Source organism: Engystomops pustulosus, chromosome 6 (assembly GCF_040894005.1).
Source record: "Engystomops pustulosus chromosome 6, aEngPut4.maternal, whole genome shotgun sequence".
Lineage (NCBI taxonomy): Eukaryota > Metazoa > Chordata > Amphibia > Anura > Leptodactylidae > Engystomops > Engystomops pustulosus.
In genome coordinates this window covers 78,345,676-78,369,868 of record NC_092416.1, presented here as the reverse complement: position 1 = coordinate 78,369,868, position 24,193 = coordinate 78,345,676, and the positions used below count along the sequence as shown (strand labels likewise).

Here is a 24,193-nt window from a genome sequence, read left to right as displayed (position 1 = left end):
TAGGCAAATCACCTCTCATCAGCTGTTGTATATGCGTTTCAAACGCAATGAAAACACGTCCAAATGCAATGTGTGAACGCACCCTCAGGGCGCTTTCCCACGTGGCGTTTTTCTCATGTTTTTAAACGCATCCAAAACGCAAGTGGGAGGGGGTTTGACCAAAATGCATATATGTTTGCAATGAAACGCGAGAAAAACGCCACGTGGGAAGGCGCCCTAAGCCTGCAATTTGATGTAAAAAACATTTTTCAAACTATGCTAATGAGTCTTTGGCGCTCTGCTGCTACCAGAATTATGCATGCCCACAGGCTGCATCAGGCCCTCCCGCCCTCTCTTTCTCCCTCCTAATAAGAGTCGTAGCTCTCCTACGCAGCTGTCTGCTTTTCAGTGCTGCCCACTGCTACAATGTCTGATTTCGCGAGAGCTCAGTGACATCACCGGCTCTCGGAAGAGAGAAGGGGAGGGCTGCCTGATGCAGCCTGTGGGCGTGCATAATTATGTTAGCAGCGGATCGTTGAACACCCTGTGTTCCGCACACAGGAGCACCTAAGACTCATTAGCATAATTTGAAAAACATCAGGTTTACAACACCTGCCTAAAAGTATGTTTGGCTAATAATGCCGGTTTCCAAGTGGTAGATTTCCTTTAATTTTTTTTCTCCCTTGTTTGCTTATACATTAAGTTTTTATTACTACTATTGAGAATTGTGACATTTGATAAAGCAGAACTTAAAATAATATTAAGAATTAAATATCCAACATTGTTTTTTTATGCTTTTTTTTACATTAATTCAAGAACAAGTGTCTACGGATATGAAAATACTTTTATTTTATATCTTTTTTTTTTTCATTGTAAAGAATAGGAGATATCCATACAAAGGTAAAAAGCCAAAATGTACAAAACGCTAAAAAAAATTAGAAAAATAACAGAAATCATCTGTACAAAATCCAAAATACAGTTCTGTAAGAAAATTATAAAAAAAACCTGCATTTGTGACCGAGGTCTACTCGTTTTGTTTATATGCTTTGTATAAATCTTCACCACAGAGGGCTCTGCAAGCAAGTTCAATATTTGAAAACTAGGAAAATAATTCATAATTTATACAGTAAACTTGTCCTTTGGTTTGTGTGGATGCTGCACTGACAAACGCTCAGCGTCTGTGAATCCGAAAAGGTTGGGGGAGACACTTTGTACTTGACACTCTTACTCCAGTCACACCTGTCCATTACACACCTTATATGTAAGGTCTGAGTACAGTACATTATTAAACAAAAGAACAGTATACAATACAGTTACAAAACTGAAAAATAGAAGAGCAAATAATCCTAATTTTCATTTGATCAATGGTCTCAAAGAATTTGAATGTGTCTCTAATGGAGATCCAGAAAGACCCCAGTGATCACCATGATCGCTATGCCACAAATATTCACCATTTTAACTATGCCTTCGCTATTATCCCCATGACACACTTGCCAGCCACAAATTGTTAGTCTGCGTCTTCTTTCACTATTAATATCCAGGAATCAACATGCAGCTAAATTCAATGTGTGACTAAGTGCCAACCAAATAGGAAAATGAAAATTTATTGGGACATCATGAGATATAAATAAGAGGAAAATATGTATACTGTTAATATGTTTTCCATGTTATTGAAAGGTAGGTCCTATAGGGAGGTCTACATCCTATAGGGAGGTTTACAATAGAACCTAATGTGATGACTTGAGGGTTTCTACAACTGGATCCTTGCCTGTGCGTGTTTTTTGGTGCTAGAAGTTGTTCCGCATCAACCAGTTTTCTAAATGCACTGACATTCTTGTACATTAATAATTCCGAAACAGCCTCAAATTGTTCAGATGACTGAGCAGTTTCCACAGTATTTAGTCTCATTGTACAGTATATGATGTGTCCTGGATAAAGCATTTACAAGGCTCATCTTTTCTTGGCTCCTATTTCTCGTCAGAAATGCCTATAAAGTTAACAGTACTGCATGTACGGTTAGTGTCATGCAGGCTCCATCGGTCCCCTGTCCTTATGTAATAATGTGACCAATTATTACTGCATCAGTAATTCCCTTTTGCTTTTTCATGGTGAAACGCGTACTGATATATTTGCTCTGTATATTAAAATTCAGAATTTGCGGACCAGGATATTTTATGAAATTGTGAATAAATTCTACACTTTTATTAAATTTAATAAATAGCAGTTTGGTCACAAAATATTGGTAAGTGGCAGTATCACTTTGTATTATGAACCATCTATCTATTGAGTATTATCCAGTTCTCTGAATAAAAAATGGAAACCCCATGTTAAATGACAGACAACAACTGATTTCTAGTGAATCGCATTGCTTAAAATTGGCTCCGTCATGTATCTGTTATACAGGTATAATAATACTTATAATTAATTATGTAGGTATTATTATTTTTCTACATAATTATTAATTGGTGAAAACTATTCCTATCTATAGGGTAGACCATTAATCTAAGATTGTAGGGGCCTTAGCCAGAAGCAGTCAGATATTTTGGGACAAACAGCTGATCTATAAGGGCCCCCCAACCAATCAGATGGATAGGCCATCATATATTTGTATTACCAATTGTATCATTCCTTTTTATTTATCTATAAAATAAGAAATGATTGATCAGATTGGCATAGTTTTGTATTGCTTTGTTATATCTCATTTTCATATTTGTATTATCATATTGTGCAATGTTTTTTTTCAATTTTTGGTGAATAATTCAATAGTTTTTTGCTGGCTTTGTGACTTGTAAAAATGTGCATGATATAAAAAGGAATAAAGACAAATAGGTAAGAGTAGGATGCATAACATGCATTTTCAATTCAGCAAGTTGACTTCTATCTCCTAAAGATTATATCCATGTGAACATTTTGGAACATATTGCTTATGGAGGTAACAAAATAACTTGTTTTTTCTTGATAAAATGAACCTAGTATATAGGTGTAAATGAGCCCTTTAGATCTCTTTCAATTTAAAGGAAATCTACTACTCACAAAAAGTAAAACCTACAGATACTCACCGGTCCTCCTCTTCATCCCCATCCCCTTGTTTGTCTTAGCTAATCACAACGGGATCACCTAGAAAAAAGACTTATAAAAAGCAGTCCGGAGCAAGGGGTCGTAATGTCCAGTGCTCTGGGCTGCTAATTATTCATGTCTCTTGCACTTTGTCCCCGAGACTCACCTAGTCTTTTTTCTAGGTCATGCGGTGAGTCAGGACTAGTGAAGACAATCTACAGGATCAAGGAGAAGAGGATGACAGGTGAGTGTATATGTAGGTGTTTTTTACTTTTTGTGGGTGGTACATTTTCTTTAAAGGGTTGTCCTGTCACTTTAAACAATTTATCTGACCATGGACAGATCTATGCTCTGGAAGTAAACATAGCAGTTTTCTATAGCAGTACAGCAAGCATAGATCTAGAAAACCGAAGATACAGAAAGTATATTGGAAAATTCTATAACTTTTCCTTACACAAACCATATGAAATATTTGCTGAAAGTGGACAACCCTTTAAGAAATCAAGAATACAATATTGAAAGCCTTCAATATTGAAATCCTTTGGACAGGTTATTAATATCTAATCTGTGAAGGTTTTTTTCTGGATCTGTGGCTGTTCTGAATATTGCACCTTTGTCCTATTTGAGTGCATGCAGCAGAGCTACAGTACCCAACGTACACACAAGTGTACATTGTCCAGGTGTATGGAGCCATGGCCCCTACTGAGAAGTGATCAGTGGGGGTGCCAAGATTTGGACCTTCAAAATTTATGGTCACCTTCAGTGTGGGCGGTATTGGATATTGTGGGTAGTTTGGTAGTCACTCTTCTAAGTCTATCTAGAGAGGTAGCATTAGAGACTAGTTAACCTTAAAGGGAGAACATTCATTTCCTTTATGGGCAATGCATCCACTAATACTGTTGCAATTCCAGTTAAGAAGTCTTTAAGTTTTGCCATCCAGTGCCTCTGTTTACAAAAAGAAAAAAGTTCAGAAATGCTTAAAACAACAATATAAAGGTAAGTCTTATAAAAAAAACCATTTGTTTGGATCAATGTTATGTGCTGTTTATATCACTTCCATATCACATCCTTGGGTTCAAGCATTTCGTCTTGTGTTTCCTGGCAAGAACAAGCTTGAATTTATACTGGCTCATAAAGATCCATGAAGGCAGGGAGGGGAGATGAGGACGATTAATACTGTTATGGTGCTGAGTTCAATTTCTTATGTCTGTAAGGACACTTTTTATCCGCCCTCCAAAAATGAGATGTATTTCATCAAGGCAACCATCATCCACATCATGTTGTGGACAGAGTTTAGTAGAAACCTAGGTGTGGCTGTACATGGGTGTTGGGGTGCCGTGGAACATTGGGATTAGGGTAGAGGTTTGCATTTGGAGAACTCCAGTAAGATGAGGTTGCACCAAAGAAGCCAGAAGATGTGACTGGCATTGATGAAGGGTGTGAAGGGACAAAGTTAACCTTCTGCTGATGAGTGTGGTAGGTCGGCATGTACGAGAACTCTGATGGGTATTTGTACACAGACGTCTCGGTGGGATGAGGCTGCAGAGCTTGAGCAATTCCATGAAAGTCAAATTTGTAAGCGTAACGCTTCCCATGAACTTTAGTCATAATATTTTTGTCATAGTAATATCTCAGTGCCCGGCTCAGCTTGTCATAGTTCATGTTTGGCTTGCTTTTCCTTTCACCCCATCTCCGTGCTACCTCATCTGGATCTGTCATTTTGAATTCTCCGTTTGTGCCTTCCCAGGTGATGCAGCTAGCGTTGGCACTGTCCGAGAGCAATTCCAGAAGAAACTGCCACAACTGGATCTGACCACTCCCTGCCAAAAACAAACAAACAAATGACAACGTTTAATTAGACCCAGCAGCTCTGTTTAATGCCTTTAGATCCGGCGGTCACATGACCGCCGATTCTATGGAGCCGGAAGCTGCACCGGTACCGCTGCTCTATGCACCTCGCTCATTCAGTGTAATGCTGTGAGGAGCGGAGAAGGGAGAAGCAGTAATGAACCGCATCTCGCTTCTCCCTAGTGGCTCCGGCTGTTTCTGACAGGGTCCTGCTAGAGCGGGAGCAGTGGAAAACTGCAGAACCCATCAGCAAATTAACCCCCATAACTAAATATATTTTCATAAACTGCCATTAGAAAGCATTTTCCTTATCCCTTCATTGTCCCTCTACATGCCTGTAAAGCTGTATGCAAATGACCTGAGAGATGTCCAATGAATCATTATCATATTCAGCTGTCCAGCTTATTTATGAGGCACACACTTCAATGCTTGACTGACAGTCTGTATAATGATGTGACACTCCTGCTGCTGCCTCCTCTATAGGCTTCCTTGTTCTGGTGGCCACACCCCCTGCAGCCTGTGTGTGTATGAAATACTCCTATACAAATGACTGACACCCTGTATAATGATGTGAGGTATAATGGTGTAATGGCTCCTCCATGTGCTTCCTGGTCCTGGCAGCTATGCCCGCTGCAGCTTCTGTGTGTATGAGATACTCCTATACACATGACTGACAGTCTGTATAATGATGTGGTGCTGGCTCCTCTCTATACATCCTGGTGCTGGTGGCCACACCCCTGCAGCCCTTGTGTGTATTTAACTGCTCGAGGATGCAGCCATGTGTATATCAGAACATTTCAAGTACTTGTGTAGCTGATGTCTGTCTCACACATGTTTATGGGAGAGCACAGCATGTCAGCAGATAAAGCACAGACACTAGCAATGCTTTATACATTACACACAGACATGAGCAGGGGGAAGAGAGGGAAGGGGTAACAGGGGTGACATCACTTTCTCTCTCTATGTGACCAGCCTCATTTGCATAATAAGAAAGATGAATTGAGAACTATTAATATATGAATTGACTAGATAAAGGCTGTGATGGAATCCTTGTGAGCTGCTCCAACAGGTAGTGGTGACAGAAATAGTAACAGAGACCTGATGACAGGTGTCCTTTTTATTGGGAGTCTACCACCTCCACCAAGCATTATAGTCTGCTGGCAGCATAATGTAGAGAAATGTACTGTAATTCCTAACATGCCTAAACACCTCTCTCCATAATGCTTTTCTGAGTTTAATCTGCATGCACACTTCTATTTCTGCTTAAATCATTTCACTCTTCTGCCAATGTTGCCTATGTTTTTCACATGATATTCTGTTTATCTGATGAAAGGGGAGAGGGGTTCAGGCAGAAATAGCAGTTCTCTGGGTGCTGAGGACAGATCCTGGGTGCACTAACTGCCTCATTAGCATATGGTTTCAAATGAGAATTTCTCAGAAACAGCATAATGGGCAAAAACAATAAACATGATTTCTGGAAACACAGTGCATTTCTCAATGGTATATTACGAGTAGATTGTAATGTTTGGGTAGTTGGTAAACTCCCTTTAATTTGGGCCTGTTCAGTTTTAAAAGGTGTAAGTTTTATACACTGATAAGAGGATCAGCTAAATAATCTGAAGCGATATCTGAAGAAAATATGCTCACCTGGATTAGCCAACCTGCTGCTTGTAGGTCCCAAAATTTGATAGGGATCTGGAAGAAAGAACAACTATATGAGGTCACCAGCCCTTTCTTATATTACTGTCAGATGGAACGGACAAATGCACTAGATCGTGTGCAGCCCGTGGAAATGGGCCTGTATGTGGGCTGATCCCACAGAGTGCACAGGACAGGCTTTGCAGAACTATGATGCTAGGACTTCCTATGTGTCGGCTAGATTGCAGCTCTGGCACTGTGTTAGCTCTTACAGTGTTGGCACTGAAGTCCAGCCGGCAGATGGGAAGACTTGCTTGAGGACCAATGACCTATTTTGGTATAATGCAAGAACTCCTCTTCTGTACAAGGTGTACAGTTCATGGGATTGGGATGACATACGGGCTAGTTTCCACAGGTTTGACTATAGACATTGACACTGTAAAGAGCATCTCAACAACTTCAGTTATTACCATATTTTCTGGACTATAATATATAGTATATATACTGTATATATGAACCGTAGTTACTATGCTTGAGAATGGCTGCATAGAGTCAGCTGAAGCATAGCAATTACCACTGGTGGAATAAACATTCACTATTTATCTTGGAGTGCTGCTTCCTTCCTTGGAGTTTGTATGAACCGTACTTACAGACAACAGCTGCCTTGAACTGTGCACAGGTCTGCCACCTGCTGGTCATTCATCCTTATAATCTGGTGCGCCTTATATATGAACCTAGACATTTAAGCAGGTATTTATTGATGGTGTGCCTTATACTCCGGTGCACCTTATAGTCCGCAAAATATGGTAGTAAGTTATCTCACACCCATTTACAACAGGAGATCAGGATTTATAGACCCAACCATTATTTATGGAAGAAGCAGAAGTTCCTGGTTCACACTGAAATATAATTCTGTATGTGTACTCTACCTGGCTGTGGGCGTTGCTGTTCTGTATTCTTATTCACATTCTGTGTGCCCCCGACAGGCGGACCTGTGACACAACATAGAAATCAATCTGTTACAGTATGCAGGAAGGACTACAGGATTCTACCTGAACATAAGATCAGAATCAGCATCACTTTGTAATAAATGTCAGGATTCTATTTTAAGATTTGATGCAGTCTGTATTTTTAAGAATGGAGGTATTTTTTTTATGTTAAAGGGTGTTGTCAAGGAAAGGTAGAGATTGGACATCATCCTGTAACAATATGGAACACCATGAAAGTGAATAGAAAAGTATTCACATAACATACAAACTCCCAGATTCATATACCGCAGATTTTCATAGGTCTCCGTATGTAAAACTGTACATTCACTTACTTTTTGTGACAGAAGAGTTGACATTATTTCCCCACCCAGACCTCCGGATGGCATCATAGGAAGGATCTGTAGGGGTTGACAAATGACAATAAGGTGAGTTTTATTCATATTAACACTGTCTTATCCAACAAACATTTTATAAACCTGCAATGGCCTGAAATACTTTTATGTATAAACTTGACAGACTTTCATTGTTGCATAGACAATGAGCACCACACCACTGCAGCACAGTGCTCCAGCTCCAGCTCCAATCCGGAAATATAAATACGGCACACTCAAATGCCTGGTTACACAGCTCTCCATGGCTGCTAACTAGCACCATCTGCAGTTTTACATGGTCAAAACTGATAATGCATTCCCATTAAGCAAACAAAACAAGCTATCTATAATCAAAGACCAAACATTGTGTCTGAGTCTACGGCTCCCCTGTGGTATTCACCATTGCCCTCTGCCAGCAAGGTTATATTTTTGCAATGTACCCATGTTAACACTACGGCTCAAGGTGCAGGATTAGAGGGAGTAAAGACTACAGCCAGGGAGTGACAGGAGGGCACGGAAGTACAGCAAACTGACAAGTAGTCCAGCTAGTACTGAGCCAGATGAAAGTGGATAAATTAAAAATGGAAAAAGCCGAGACTAGAAAGCAGAGTCAGCAAAGATTAAAAGCAGATGCACATAAGTATTAGCCCTGTACTGAGACTTAATAGCTAGGAACAAATAAGTCAGGTAAGATTTATACACTCCATCCAGCGATAGGAATATGCAGGTAAACATGGAGAAGTTATCCACTTTAGTTCTGCCCTTTTCAGCCATTACTTTTTTATTGTACCATCAGTGTAGTTAAGAGGATTTTTCTTTTTTGCTGAACAAGTTGTAGTGTTTTATGCAACCATTTTGATATAAATCGCCTGCAGATAGCCATAGCAGGAACAAGATACAAGACACAAAATTTATAGTGATATTTTACATTTAGTACAATGTGATATGCTTTTACTGTGGACTGATACAATTACAGCTATACCATATGTAAATAGTATTATTTTAGTTACCATTTTTACATGAAAAAACATAAATAAAAGTGTTGGGACCCTTCCGTTCAGAAAATAAAAACTCACAATAGCAGCATAAGCAGGCTCAGTACATAAAACAGCAGCAGAACCAAGTTTAGTACATAGATAAAGCGCTAAAAGAATTTTCATACCATTAATTCAGCAGTGCTCCCCTCCATAATTAATTTGCTTATATATAGTGCTCCCACTTAATTAATTTGAATATTGAAGTGTCTCCTAACATAACAAGTTAACATATATAAATATATAAACTGAAACCACTATAATTCATTACTTTATATACAGTGCACCCATAATTAATTAACATATATATATTGTCCCTCATAATTAACTTAATGGCCATGTTTTTTTAGACCAGTCATGGCTTAAAGGGCATCTAACACCAGGATGAAGGATTGTAAACCAACCACACAGACGTGCTGGTGGGTGCTCCCTCTGGCAGGATCTGCTCTTATATTAGCTTCTTATGCCCTGGTTTTTACAGAAAAAATCCTTTGAAAGTATGCAAATGAACCTAGGCTCTACGTTCTCCTTGGATGGACACATTTGCATAATTTTAACGGACTTAAAAAAAAGAAGGGCAAAAGAAGCTAAAGAAGAGCAGATCCTGCCGGATGGGGCCTCCACCAGTATGTCAGTGTGCTTGGTTTACCATCCTTCATCCTGGCGGTAAATATCCTTTAAGGGACCCTGCTACATCTATAAGATGTTTAGTACTATTCCAATTGCATCTTTACTGTCCTGTACTCACAGCAAAATTTCAGCACAGGAGGGTAGAGCCAGATTTTGTTGGAATTCATAGCAGCATAAAACTTTGCAGTGAGTTCAGTTGAGCAGCCGCCCTCATCTGCATCATGTTTCCTGAATCTCTTACAGCTGTTTGAATTTAAAGGGGTATTCCAGGAATCAGCATAATTCATATACAAATGGGCCCATAAAATGTAAGCTTATATGTAATTAGTTGTTATTTAAAATTTTGCTCCCGTTAGCAGAAAAATGCTGATGTCATACACTGTAATGAAGAATTTAAATGCTACTGGCCCTTTAATCAGTCCGTTAATTTCCTCCGCGCAGTCCGTTGCAGAGCATAGACATGATGGCTGCTGGTCACATGTCCACATCACATGTCCTGCACCACTATGTTTGGCTGTAGTCGGTTGGTTGCAGTGCAGCCAGATTGGCCAGTGTTCTGGTGATGGCAGTTACACATCATTACTATGGTAACAGAGCAAGAACGTCTGTTAGATTATCACTGGGAGCAGAGTATAAGAGGGAGGAGGAGTTACTGAGAACTAAAGGATCTTGGGACATGTAGTTTCCAGTGGCCGCCATCTTGGTGATAACTTTAGAGAGGCCATAACATTTTGTGAATCATAAAATCAAACTATTTAAGCTCTATTTTGTGACTAATGACATTTAGTTATGTTACATTCATTTATTTATAGCATCATGGGTTTTTGTATCAGACGTTCATATTCCCGGAATACCCCTTTAAGTTTTTTAATCCACTTCCTCATGAGTGACTATTCTGTTCATTATTTACTTTCTTGGCTGCCTATATAGTCTATTGGAGTCGGAGGTAGTATATTTTACCATACTCCTGAGAAACACGCTTTACTGCTTTGTCCTTTGTGCTTTGCAACGTTGCTTGTTCAGACTGATTGCTGAGTATAACTTCTAGCTCAGCAGAAAGTAAGTGCAAGGAAATGGGATTTCTATTAAGCAGCAAGTAATGGGCAGAAAGTAATGTAATCATCAGTAAGAGGAAATTAGGGAAGTGTCACACTATTTCTGGTCAGGTTGGAGCTACTACCCCCAATTAATATATTTTTCTTCTTTTTCCTTTGCTGGTATTTGTGTTTGATGTAGGTGTAAGTGTAGGTGTAAGTGTGCAGTGTTATTCGCCATCAGAAGCCATGTCACAACCAATTCTGTTTCATTATGTTTCATGATGAAAACCGATTTTCAGGTTTTTGGTGGGTGGAGATAGATGATGCTTCTATGCTGTAACATTTGAAATGCAGGTATGCAGGTATGATTATGTTTCATAATGTTTTTTGGAGAATTTTTTTTCATAAATGAATAAAGACATCTCATTTTAACAAGAGAAACAGAAAATCTGCAGCTCTTCAATAGAAATTGGTTCATGTATGATACAAAGGTACTTAAGGAGCTTTATCCACCAATTACATTTGTATTTTAAATCCAGTCAAGTGACTAAGGGCTATAAGAATAGCATTGGAGATGTCCAGAAATCTATAATAAATATAATAAATATAAATATAATAAATTCTTAAAATCTCATGAAAGGGGTTGGCCGTCCAGCCAGAATCTGGTTGAGAGCAGCTGTTTCTGTGCCCCTGTAAACAAAAAGGTGCACAGCCCACAAAGGTAAGTCCAAGTTTTTTTTTTTTAGGCAGAGCCTGCCCTCACTGCCCACATATCTGTTTTTCATAGGTCTCAAACAATCCCTTTAAATCCCTTAAATAAACATTTACTTACCTCCGTGGTCCCGGTTTCCTGTGCTGCCATCTCTCCAGGCTGTGCCCCTGTTTGTTTCTTAGAAGCTGCGCTGAATTCATCTTCTGGGACACTGGGAGGGTCCCCGGAGGTAAGTAAATGTTTATTTTTTAATCAGCCCCATCCCAGCGAAATAAAAAATTTTTTCCAGGCCTCGGACAACCCCTTTAATTTATTAACCTGTCATATATTTACAGTTCTTCAATTAAATGTTATTTTTTTTAAATGTTCCCATGTGAAGATAATTTACAATAAATGTAGCCACGGCGTCCCTTAGAAACAAGATTGTTATCCTTGGATACAACCACCTCTGCGGGAGAGATTGTTCATTACCGTTCTGTGGTAATGAACACTAAATCCACATGGTCTGGCAGGGTTCAATAACACATGCCTGACCACTGCTGGAAGAGTGAGGAGGTGGTCATATCCAAGGACAGCTATCTTCATACAGGAAATGTTTTTTTTTAAAAAATAACATCTAATTGAAGAAATGTAAATATATGGTAGATAAATTAAATGAAATGTGAATGCTGAGACAGGAATATCCCTTTAATTTTACCTAAGATCTTACTATAACATGTCACAAAAGCCTGAAGGTTTTCTCTTGTGCATCTCATTCTCAATCTGCGACAGAGGAGGCTTGTAGACTGAATGAGAGCTGCGTCCTTCTTCTGGCCAGGCAGAATGTTGGTGTTCTCTTTGGCTGGGGACTGATCTTGTAGACTAATGTCTTTAAAGTATGTCTGATTGCCACAATAGGTTCCTTTATCCAGAAATGAGTTAGTTAATGAGGACGGAAAATTGCCAGAGTACACTGGAGATGCAATGCCAAGGACTCAGACACCACCCACGTAAATAGAGAGTGTTTTAAGAAAATAAAGTTTTAGTCTGACACAGCCAGGGAAGGCAGCCAATTTCAGAGAAAAAGGCAGCTTCTAGTGTCTGCACAGAGGAGCGTGCTCCAGCACAGAAGAGATATGGGATTTTATGTCTCCCCGGAAGCATTACATTTTCCATTAACAGAAATTATCATTACAGATGTGTTGTCATCTGTTTCCAATTCTTACAAGAGTCTATAACATTACGTATGCAGTAGATACTGCATGTTAAAATCCTAGATTTAAATGCATTTTTTTCTAGAAGTGCTTGTGGTTGAAACCTGTACCATTTATGACCACCAGAGGGCACTACATTTCACATTCTGAGCCTAGTTCTAAAATATTTTTGTGGGCACCCTGATTATCTGATTATTTTATTATTTAGAAAATATATTATTTAGGGGAAGGACTATGACTAATGAAACTATTTCTTCTGGCCAATAAACCTAGCATGTTTAAACCCTTCTGCACACAAACATGTATTTAGGACATGTATTAGCTGTTGTTTACACATCTATGGGTTCATGGTTTCCAGAGCCATGTACATCAGCCGACTACACCAGCCACATAAGACAGAGCAGGTCCTATTTCTGCCTGAGTTTGCTGCTTAGTAGGTCATTTTCAATTGTCATTGGTGTGTGAGCGGCACTCATTCGTTTTGTGAGCAGGGAGCCTTAGAAAGCAAACAAAGAATCTTGCTCATTGTGTATGTATTTGCTATAGTAAATATGCAGATTTGTGTCCCAGAGATTATTTATTCAGCAAAGTCAAAACTTTTACAACTTGCTGAAGCTCATCACCTTGCACTGATCCTTACAGCTGTGTAAAATACAAGACAAGGAAGGGTCGATGGATGTGATATGATGGTCCTTGTCTCTTCCCATAGTAAATGCTAATATCAATGCTAAGCAATAAAGTGAAAAGGTCCTGTCCACATCTGTACTGGAGGCCCTGCTAAAATAGGACTATGACTATGTAATAGAAAACCCAACATACCCAGTCTGTATTTTATGTTGCTCCGCTACTATGAGCTACTTTACAGATCAGAACAATGGAAGCAACCAGAGATCCAGGCAACTGCGTCTTGGTGGAGAAAACCAGGGAATGATGTATGAAATTCCCTTGTAAACCTAGCACGTCCATGGATTGTAGTTTGCCTCGTTTGTAAACAATTAAAAGTAGTAATCACGTTAAGTAAAACTCTAGTATATGGAAAATCATAAAAGTTGCAGATTTTAATTTATTTATTATGCACCTGTCATTGGATGTTTTACTTTTTTATGTTTTACTAGTTGCATTGTAGTTAAGTTATGTGGGTCAGAGCTTTGGTACAATTGAAATGGAAGCCTGAATTTACAGGATTAAGGCCTGAATAATTAATCTGGTGCAGTATAAGACTGGTGAGTTGTACCTGGCACCTCCTATTAGTTGGTCTAGTTTCTTTAACACAATATTGAATTTGCTGGTGCATAGGTAATTTTCTGCTAGACCTTGCTCCCTTTTAAACCGAGGACATTTTCAGACAAGTCGGCACACTGGCCAAAAATGGTCTAAAACCTTCAATAATTGTGGCACACAGCATTTTATTTCTTGCGTTTACAGATACATCTCCCCCAATGTGTTCAACAGATTATCTACTGTCAGAAGGTTGGTCCTTCTAACCACATCTGACAGTAAGAGGTGAAAATAATCACACCGATTGCTTGGGAATGGTGCAGACTAGAGAGAAAATTCCAACTGCATGTGAATTAAAGAATGAAAGGTGTTGAGGTTGATGGAGGTGCTGAAAGGTCGTCCTTACCAGTAAAGACCATGTATGTACTTCAATATGAAATTTGGACTAACTCCAGAAAAAAAAGAAAAGTCAGGGGCCATCGATTATTTGGTTCTATCTTAATGTGTTGGGGCAGATTATTTAGTTTATTATCTACAATCATATTGCTCTTTCATTTAACATTTTTAACTATTAATATTTCTAATTTTCCTATATTGCTGTTGATAATTTTAGTGACTTGCAGTACAATTTGTGGTTGCGTCACAAGGCCACCCAAGAACCTGTACTGGGCAAACTAGCGGCTGGCAGGAGAGCACTTTGCTTTAGAGCCACTGTTCTGCTAACGTTAGAATATATTTTAGTTAGGGGAGAGATGAATAGAGCCTCTGTGTTTTACAAGCGGCTCTCACTGAACTGTTTCCATATGTTGGGCGATGTAATTCTATAATAAATAAAGGAAAAATATCCATTCCTCATTTTACTTTGAATTTCAAATCTCTGCAGCAACAAAACCTGTACACATAAGGTTTAACCCTTCTTAAATGTATAGGGCAGTGTTCTCCTATATGTGTATTCATAATAATGTGTCAGGAGTATTTAGCTGTAGATGGTTGTATAGTGTTACACATATTGGGGATTAATGAGAAAGATGCATAGTTCTTGTTTTCTATCCTCACAGTTTTCTTGTTCTCTGCTGGAAGGGAATGTATTTGATACCAAGATTAAAAATCTGAGCATATTTTATTCTCTTATATAGTTTAGAGTTTTTAGTCACTTCATCCTATTTAGGCAATTCCCAGTCAAACTTTGAGCTCACTAGAGAGGTTTGTACTGGCGCAGTGTTCAGCACTAAGGGTAAATACACACAACATATTTTACAGGGTTTTCTTCCATCTGAAAATCAGTTCAGTTCATCTGAATGGCATAGTTTTCCTGGTAACCAAATGGAATTCTGCAAGCCACATTAGATTTAAGGAGATAAATGCATGTTCCGCATGTGAGATTTACCTTTAAGAGTTATGCTTATGCAAAGGTGGTTACACTCACACAGTTTTGTTTGTTTTTTTTGTAAATTAAAGCCACAGTGATTGCAGCAAATTTATTAAAACTAATCAAAAATTTACATATAATCCAGACAATAGAAAAAAGAAAATGATACACCTCTCAGAAAATAGCAATGCAGACACAAATAATTTTTAATAATTTATTCAGCCAAAGTATTGATCAAATTATTTACATGTCCAAGTAGGGTCATTAAAAAATCCTACCCTGCAAAAATCAAGCCCTTGTAAAGCCACATTAAGAGAAAAATAAAAAACATAAAATGCCAGTAAAAGGGAGTACTAGTCAAATTGAATTCCCGGAGATTAAACCTATGGTTTAGCAGGATAAATGTTCTGCATCATTCTGTTACATGAAAGCAGAAAAAAACTTTAGTTTTATGTGTATGCAAATGAGCATTTTGTTGTAGCATAGGCATGCGCACAATGAGGCTTATTTACTAAGGGTCACGGATCGCACTTTCATCAGACTGTGCGCTGTTTTCGGGGATTACACGGCTTTGACAGGTATTTTACTGGTGTCTGCGATAAGATTGTGTTGCACGTGATCCCATTTTGGTGCAGCTGCGCTGGTTTCTATGCCACACAAATTGGGGGGGGGGGTGCTGTCGGACAATCCGACTGATTCCAACTAAATTGTGTCGCAAGACAATGCACTTACATGCACCAGGAAGAGGAGGGTGAACTCCGTCTGACCTGAGCGGGGAAGCGAAACATGCAAGATATCGGGCACACAATCTCAGTGATTCGCGTCACAGTGCATTATACACGGATAATGCACTTTCTGTGAACTTTAGCGGACGGGTAAGTAAATGTGCCCCAAAGTCAAACACACCCCCTTGTGTGCAGTTTCACCATGAAGTGCCTTCCACTTAGTCTAGCTTGTGCTTTCTTTCGTTAAAATTTTTACCTATTTTTTAATAGTGAAAAGCTTGAACGTTAACATTAATTTTCACATTTTTGAATGGTTTAAAGGTTGCACTTTTGAAATTGTTGGTGATTTATGTTCTTCAACTGGCCCCTTAAGAAATTGGTTTTGGAAATTTTTGAGAAAATTTGTAAGCCTTCAAACAGCCTGAAAAAATAGCTCAACATCAACAGAACAGGATTTGAAGCAGACATTTCTAAAATAAGAAGGACTTTTTTGAAGAGTTGTTTTAGGCTCCAGTTTCATGACAGCTTCTTACATGCAGCATTATGTTTGCAAAAGCCATTTTGTCAATCTTACCTAATGTTAGTGAAGACGATCAAGACAAAATGCAGCATAGCTGGACTTTTGCAAACTGTCTGATGGCGGCACCGTGTAGATTGCAACATAAACATATAGGGGCACATTTACTAAAAACATTGCAAACTATACTATGTGGTGGGCAGTGGGCGCAAGATGCATGAATTGTGGCGCCTTTTCTACATGAATCTGGCGCTCCCTGCACTGCCCCGACAGAGTGAATTAACTTTTTTTGCACCTTTAACATGGGACATGCAACACACTCTTGTTGGACTTTGCATGTTGAATGTGTCGCATAGTCCGACTGTGCACCGCAACGCTCATTTCAATGACAAAATTTGTGTCACATGAAGATTAGTACAGCCACTTATGTGCACCCCATATGGGGTGTGGACACTTCTTAAATACATGTGCAAGCAGTTTGCACTAGAAAGAACGTGCAAAGTACGACAGAAAACTGGCACAAGGTCCTTAGTAAATGTGCCCCATTAATTTTAACTGGAGGTATATGCCATGATTTGGATTGTAGCAGTGATGAATGCATATAGCATTAAATATTCCTTAAAGGGGATGGCCATTACTTTACTGTACATGTGCCTTTATTGCCTTCTACATAATCCCTGAAAGTTCCACAAGCCATTAAGCAGATCTGCAACTTACTTTTGTAATGTCTGAAGAGCCTATATCCTTCTTTATTATTATGTCTGAGCTCTGCTGAATAGGAGGGGTTGGAACAACAATCTATTCCTCCCTCCATTCACACTCAGCGCTCTTCTTTCTCCCTGGCTCAGGCAGTGTGCAGCTTCCAGGAAGAAGATGAAGGGGCTGCAGTGGATGGACTGTGTGAGAATTGAAGAAGGGAATCATTAAAGCTCCACTGTGCAAGGCCAGATTCTTGTCTCTGCAATAGGAGCATGCGGAGAGGAGACAGCTAGGCCCATAGAGAGTGACATCATGGATGTCCAGAAGAGCCTGCAGAATGTCAGTTTATACCTTGGGCAGCATTCAACGTACAGGGAATGGCTGTCTAAGACAAAGATACATATATGCAGAGACAAGGATGAAGGAAGGAGTTTTGGAACGGCACCGTGAAATAGTCGGGTGCAGGTCTTCACATAGGGTCCGACATGACCCACCAGATACAAATGATGAGAGAGGATGAAGCAACACTCCAGAAGTAGTAATAACGAGATATTTATTCCACCATCAATGCAATGTTTCCCCTTGTCTTATGATTGAGAATGCCTTTATAGATAAGGCGAAATGTCACATTGATGGTGGGATAAATATCTCGTTATTACTACATCTGGAGTGCTGCTTCATCCTCTCTTATCGTTTGTATATGCAGAAGAAATGTATAAAAAAAATTGTCTAGCCCCTTGGTGTCATGGGACATGCATAAGCTGTCATACAGCATGATGCTTATTGCCATACCAGACTGTACCTATAGTTGCCATTGTTAGAAATGCAGAACACAGGTTGGATGTAAACAGTTACCCACAGCCACTAACACATGGGTAATAGCACCCTTGAAATATAGTAAAATAACAATGCACAAATATATTATATCATAACATTTATCCCCTTAATGACCAGGCCCTTTTTCGTTTTTGCGTATTCATTTTTATTCCCCACTTTCAAAAATTCATAACTTTTTTTATTTTTCCATGTAGAGAGGTGTGTGAGGGCCTGTTTTATGTGTAACAAATTACACTTTGTAGTGACTGTATTTAATTTTGCATGCCATGCACTGGGAAGCAGGAAAAAAATTCCAAATGCAGTAAAATTGCTGAAAAAAATGCATTTGTGCTGTTTTCTTATAGGCTTGGATTTTACAACTTTGACCATGCGCTCTTAATGACATGTCTACTTTAGTCTTTGGGTCGGTACAATGATGGGGATACCAAATTTTTATAGGTTTTATAATGTTTTCATACATTTACAAAAATTAAAACTTCCTATACAAAAAAAAAAAAATTCTACATTTTGCCATGTTCTGGCACTAACAACGTTTTCATACATTTTGCAAAATGGCAAAAAAAAGTGCCATTTTTCGATCATGGCACTATTTTCCATTACACGGTTCAACGCCGGGAATAACCGCTATTAAATTTTGATAGATCAGTCATTTTAGGAAGCGGCAATACCTAACATGTTTATTATTCTTACTATTTATTTTCTATTTCTAAAGGGGATTATTCAAATTTTTATGTGTTTTTTTTAAATTGAATTTTTTTTTACTTTTTATTTTAACTAATTTTTCAGAACCCTACAGTATGGTAGATTGCACATTGTAATACATGGTGTGAAACAAGACAGTCTCGGGTCTTTGTATGACCCAATGCTGTCAAAGCAACAGATGACGTCATGGGGAGCGTCGATGCAAGCCAACATGGAAACGCCATGAAGGGTTAACACCCGCGATCGGTGCTAGCACCAATCATAGGTGCTACTGGTGAGTATTTGCTGTAATATGCTATGGAGAGGGCTCAGCCTGTGAGCCCTCTCCAAACAACTGCAGCTGATACGAGACGTAGTAATTTGTCAGTCGTTGTTGAAGGGTTAAAGGAAAACTACCACCAGGATGAAGGTTTGTAAACAAAGCACACATATATGCTGGTGTGTGTCCCCTCTGGTAGGAGATCTGTTATACAATACAGATTCTACCAATCACAGAATATAGGATGCCAAAAATCACTTCAGTATACAAATTCATAAAAAAATACCATAATTCTTTACTTATACATATAAAGACAAACAAAATCCATAAAACCACACATCTAAAATCCACAATCAAAAACCATGGTGGTGGTCAGTCACCCATCAAATGTAAACAGTCTCCATATAAATTGTGTGCTGTGTGCTGAGACCACACGACAGCACACCCCCCTGAAAAAGCGACGGCAAAATGAATGCCGGGGTGCTGTGGTGGTTTTATGGATTCTGTTTGCCTTGATATGTAAATGAAGAGTAGATTCTGCCAGAGGGGGCCCTCGCCAGTATGTTAGTGTGCTTGGTTTACAGTCCTTAATTCTGGTGGTAGATGTCCTTTACGTTTAGTAAATCTCTGGTATAATTTTTATATTTCCTTTTTTAATATAACAAAAGTTCATGAAATTAAATCTTTGAGCAGATTTATTGGTTTGTTGGCAGAGGCAGATTGAGGATTTGTTTAAAGAATGGAGAATCAAACCCAACTGGCTATAAGATTGGTGTAGACTTAATAAAATAGTGGTTCTTTCACTTGGAAAAAGAGGATAGATAATCATTACTTAGAACGTGTCCCAGACAGGCTGTCAGATTTAATTCCACATGCTGGAGTCGGACTCTGGGACAAGCAGAACTGGGAGGGTCCCTTGTGAGTTAAGTTTCCTGCCTCCCCCCAACTTTTACACAACCGGTCTTTGTTTTCAGCTTCCCGTGAAAAAACACAGTGGCCAGCCGCTGAGGTGGGTCAGCGAGAGAAATCAGACAAAACATTAGCAGTGGAATTTCAAAGGAAAACAATTAAAATGGAGAGCAAAAAGATTCAGGCTTGAAGTGGGAGGATACGGAAAATGATGGGGGGTGATAAAAATGTATCAATGGTTTAAGTTGGTCCTAAAACAAATCTGTGTAAGTATTACAATCAATATTTTCCGTGCATCTACGTAGGCACTAAACATGTGGTTAGAGTTTGGTCTTCCTGTAATAGAAATTGATAAATAACTTCTCTATTATTTTGTTTAAAATTTGTCTGTTGAAAACACACTCCATTTTCTTGCGGGATTTTCCATACCAAACCCTTAATCAAGGGTCTAAACTGGATGCTGACTTCCCAAGTCCCACAATCTCACAAAGCAATTTTCTGACCAAACTCACTCATCGGCGATTGGCCTTAGGGAGGAGGTCAGGTGCCAAACTTGTGGCTCGGTAGCCACCGGTGTGTGCTTCATGGTGCAGGATATTAGGTGACGGATGTTCTGCAGGAGGTAGGCACTCACTGAGTTTTCAGATTAATTGTGGAGAAGATTTGTTTTGTTATGTGACTTTTTTTGGCCATGTGCCATCTATGAGTTTTTCATCCATGAACAGGTGAATAATACTCTTAGCAAATCCCATTTCTGCCTGAGTTGGTGACTCAAGCTTTCCGGCGTCTTTTCTACTCAGTCACAATGCGGTTGAACGCTGTGTGCTCACCACATTGCGACTGGGTAGAAAAAACGTTAATAGGGGGCCATGATGATGCTTACTGTGTATTATACCTTTACTGCACCCAACACACAGCAGAGAATGACTCTATTTATTTATTTTTGTGTGCATGCCTACCATCTTTTCTTTTATGTATCTTGCCAAGATATGCAGCCCGCTCATTGCATCTACAACATGTGTGAGGCCATCATAATGTAGCAGGTTGTTAACCATTTGTTTTGCCAAACCACAAGATATTGATAGAACAGGTACAGTTCAAATAGTTGCCCGTGGAATGCTAGCTCCAGAAAAGAGTGTTATTTCCAGTGTAAAAATAACATCTCTGATGACTACTCATAGTGACCTCACTTTTTCCTTCGCACACAGGGTGTCTGGGAGTCTGTGTGAACTAGTTCTCTGGATTAGGGAATGAGTTCAGTGCTTGCTAGTTGAGATACTAAAAACTTTGAAATGTTTGTCCCTCTGCAAATGTTTGCACTGCAACATACTATTCTGTATTATGAGAATTGTTACTTTATAAATCCACTGAAAATAAAAGTGTCACATATACAACTTATGTGTTACAACTACATTATTCACTCCACCCTAAGAGGGAATCTGTCCATTCCGAAATAGTTTCCAACCAAATAATATTGCAGTAAAGGGACCTATGCTAGAAATATAAATGTATCTTTGTGGCCATAAAGGAAGAACCAATACCCGTGCATACGCAAATCAGCCTGCAGGTGCAATGGAGGCAGACCCAATTTGTTGGCTTCTACTGTGGTCACAACTGTCTGCAAATGTGACCACAGTAGAAGCTAACAATGTCCATCACAGCTAAATAATTTAGACAGAATCAAGAGCACTGACTGTATGAAAAATGGCAGGATGGTTTACATATACATATAAAGAATCTTATATCTGACTTGTTGGTTTGCAGTCTCAAAAATACATTTCTGCCTTTACAAAAGAAACATGTTGTTTGTGTTAATTTTAGGTGTAGAAAAAAACACAGTGGGGCACATTTACTAAGGGTCCGAACGCCGCATTTTTATTGGGTTTCGCAATTCTTTTCCATTTTGTCCTGAATTGCCCCAGGTTTTTGGTGCACACGATCGGAATGTGTCGCATCGGCACCGGCTTGCATGCGACACACATCGGGGGCTGTGGACGTCAGACAACCCGACTGATTCAGACAAACCGCGGAATTCAAAAAGCAAATTGTGTCGCAAGATCAACACTCACATGCACCGGGAAGAAGAAGATGAACTCCGGCGGACCTCGGCAGGGGAAGCGACATATGCACGATTTTAGTGAATCGCGTCAGACCTGAATCCTCGTGGGACAATGCAGGGCGGGGATCGTGACAGGACGGGATAGTAAATGTGCCCCATTATCTTCCCACACTTGCTGCATAGATAACATTCATTACTGCATTGCTGTGGTATAGCTAGTGGTTCAGATAAGGGGGGCAAACACAAATGCATGCAATCGGTAACCAACCCCCAGTGGTTCACAATTACTTTAATCCACCAGCTGCTAATTACCAATCCCATGTGTTTCGAAGGAAACATTTGCGATTGGGCCGAGCAATGCCCCAGAGCTTTATCTGTAGGACACATACACTCACCGTCCACTTTATTAGGTACACCTGTCCAACTGCTCGTTAACACTTAATTTCTAAGACAATCTCCTGCAGTTCAAACCGAGCATCAGTATGGGGAAGAAAGGTGATTTGAGTGCCTTTGAACGTGGCATGGTTGTTGGTGCCAGAAGGGCTGGTCTGAGTATTTCAGAAACTGCTGATCTACTAGGATTTTCAAACACAACCATCTCTAGGGTTTACAGAGAATGGTCCAAAAAAGAAAAAACATCCAGTGAGTGGCAGTTCTGTGGGCGGAAATGCCTTGTTCATGCCAGAGGTCAGAGGAGAATGGGCAGATTGGTTCGAGCTGATAGAAAGGCAACAGTGACTCAAATCGCCACCCGTTACAACCAAGGTAGGCAGAAGAGCATCTCTGAACGCACAGTACGTCGAGCTTTGAGGCAGAAGACCACACCGGGTGCCACTCATTTCAGCTAAGAACAGGAAACTGAGGCTACAATTTGCACAAGCTCAGCGAAATTGGACAGTAGAAGATTGGAAAAACGTTGCCTGGTCTGATGAGTCTCGATTTCTGCTGCGACATTCGGATGGTAGGGTCAGAATTTGGCGTCAACAACATGAAAGCATGGATCCATCCTGCCTTGTATCAACGGTTCAGGCTGGTGGTGGTGGTGTCATGGTGTGGGGAATATTTTCTTGGCACTTTTTGGGCCCCTTGGTACCAATTGAGCATTGTTGCAACGCCACAGCCTACCTGAGTATTGTTGCTGACCATGTCCATCCCTTTATGACCACAATGTACCCAACATCTGTTGGCTACTTTCAGCAGGATAATGCGCCATGTCATAAAGCTGGAATCATCTCAGACAGGTTTCTTGAACATGACAATGAGTTCACTGTACTCAAATGGCCTCCACAGTCACCAGATCTCAATCCAATAGAGCATCTTTGGGATGTGGTGGAACGGGAGATTCGCATCATGGATGTGCAGCCGACAAATCTTCGGCAACTGTGTGATGCCATCTTGTCAATATGGACCAAAATCTCTGAGGAATGCTTCCAGCACCTTGTTGAATCTATGCCACGAAGAATTGAGGCAGTTCTGAAGGCAAAAGGGGGTCCAACCCGTTACTAGCATGGTGTACCTAATAAAGTGGCCGGTGAGTGTATATCCCCATACACATTACTATCTGATGTGCTGGAGCGGAGCTAATAGAAACCTAGCAGCCTGCACAGAAGGTACTGGCTGACACCATGGATCCGTGCAGGATGCAGGGAGGGTACTACATTCAACTCTATCTTCATCCTAGGGACATAGATTAAGTTGATATCTGGGGAGAGGGCTCTCCAAAGTCATGGGGCCCCGGAGCCACTGCTCTCCCCATCTCCCCCAGTAGTTATGCCTCTGCTGCATCTCATCCAAAAATGATTATGTGGATAAAAAAACATGACCCAATGCGTCAGGAAACAACCCACCTTTCCATAACTTTTGTCTGATACAGGAACTTAGCTCCATTGTAATAATTCCTTTAATAAGATGATCTATGGTCCTTTGTGGCAGGATAACATGCAGGGACGACATCATCTATCATCTCAGACTATGATCCCAGAATTCTGCAGGGCATCTTTCTAAATATGCTATTACAAAAAACATCCAAAATATGGTGCTCTTTGGGGCAAACCCGTAGGTAGGAAATGGCATATGGAGGGTTGTTTTGCTCGGTGAGTTTTAGTTGCAGTCCTTGGATATAAAAACCTTCCTCCTCTGCAGTAGCTTTGGGCCTTTGGTTCATCAATGTACTGATGTTGCTCATTGATGACTGACCACTGACATTTAGTTAGTTAAATAAACCTCTTTACAAAATACTGTATCAAACATCAGTGTATTCATAAAGTGTATTTATCAGTCAACACCTGTTAGTGCCAAAGTGCATGACGTACAGATCCATAATGGAGGAGACACAGGAGCAAAGCAGGAGGAGAGTGGCTAGGACACGGAGAAACAAAAGCATAGCTTTCACAGCATTTGTATGTTTTTGA

General features: G+C 39.8%; 1 protein-coding gene across 2 annotated transcripts in view; it reads right to left on the bottom strand.

The window, feature by feature from the left end:
- Positions 1-2,158: 2,158 nt before the first annotated feature.
- The window catches only part of FLI1 (Fli-1 proto-oncogene, ETS transcription factor), a 56,444-nt gene continuing 34,409 nt past the window's right edge, over positions 2,159-24,193 (bottom strand). For both annotated transcript variants that reach the window (XM_072156684.1, XM_072156685.1), the window contains exons 6-9: positions 7,844-7,909; positions 7,452-7,514; positions 6,532-6,579; positions 2,159-4,856 (exon numbers count right to left, since the gene is read on the bottom strand). In XM_072156684.1, the coding sequence (XP_072012785.1) occupies positions 4,330-4,856; positions 6,532-6,579; positions 7,452-7,514; positions 7,844-7,909 (704 nt within the window). In that variant the 3' untranslated portion in view covers positions 2,159-4,329. The remainder of the gene's footprint in view (positions 4,857-6,531; positions 6,580-7,451; positions 7,515-7,843; positions 7,910-24,193) is intronic.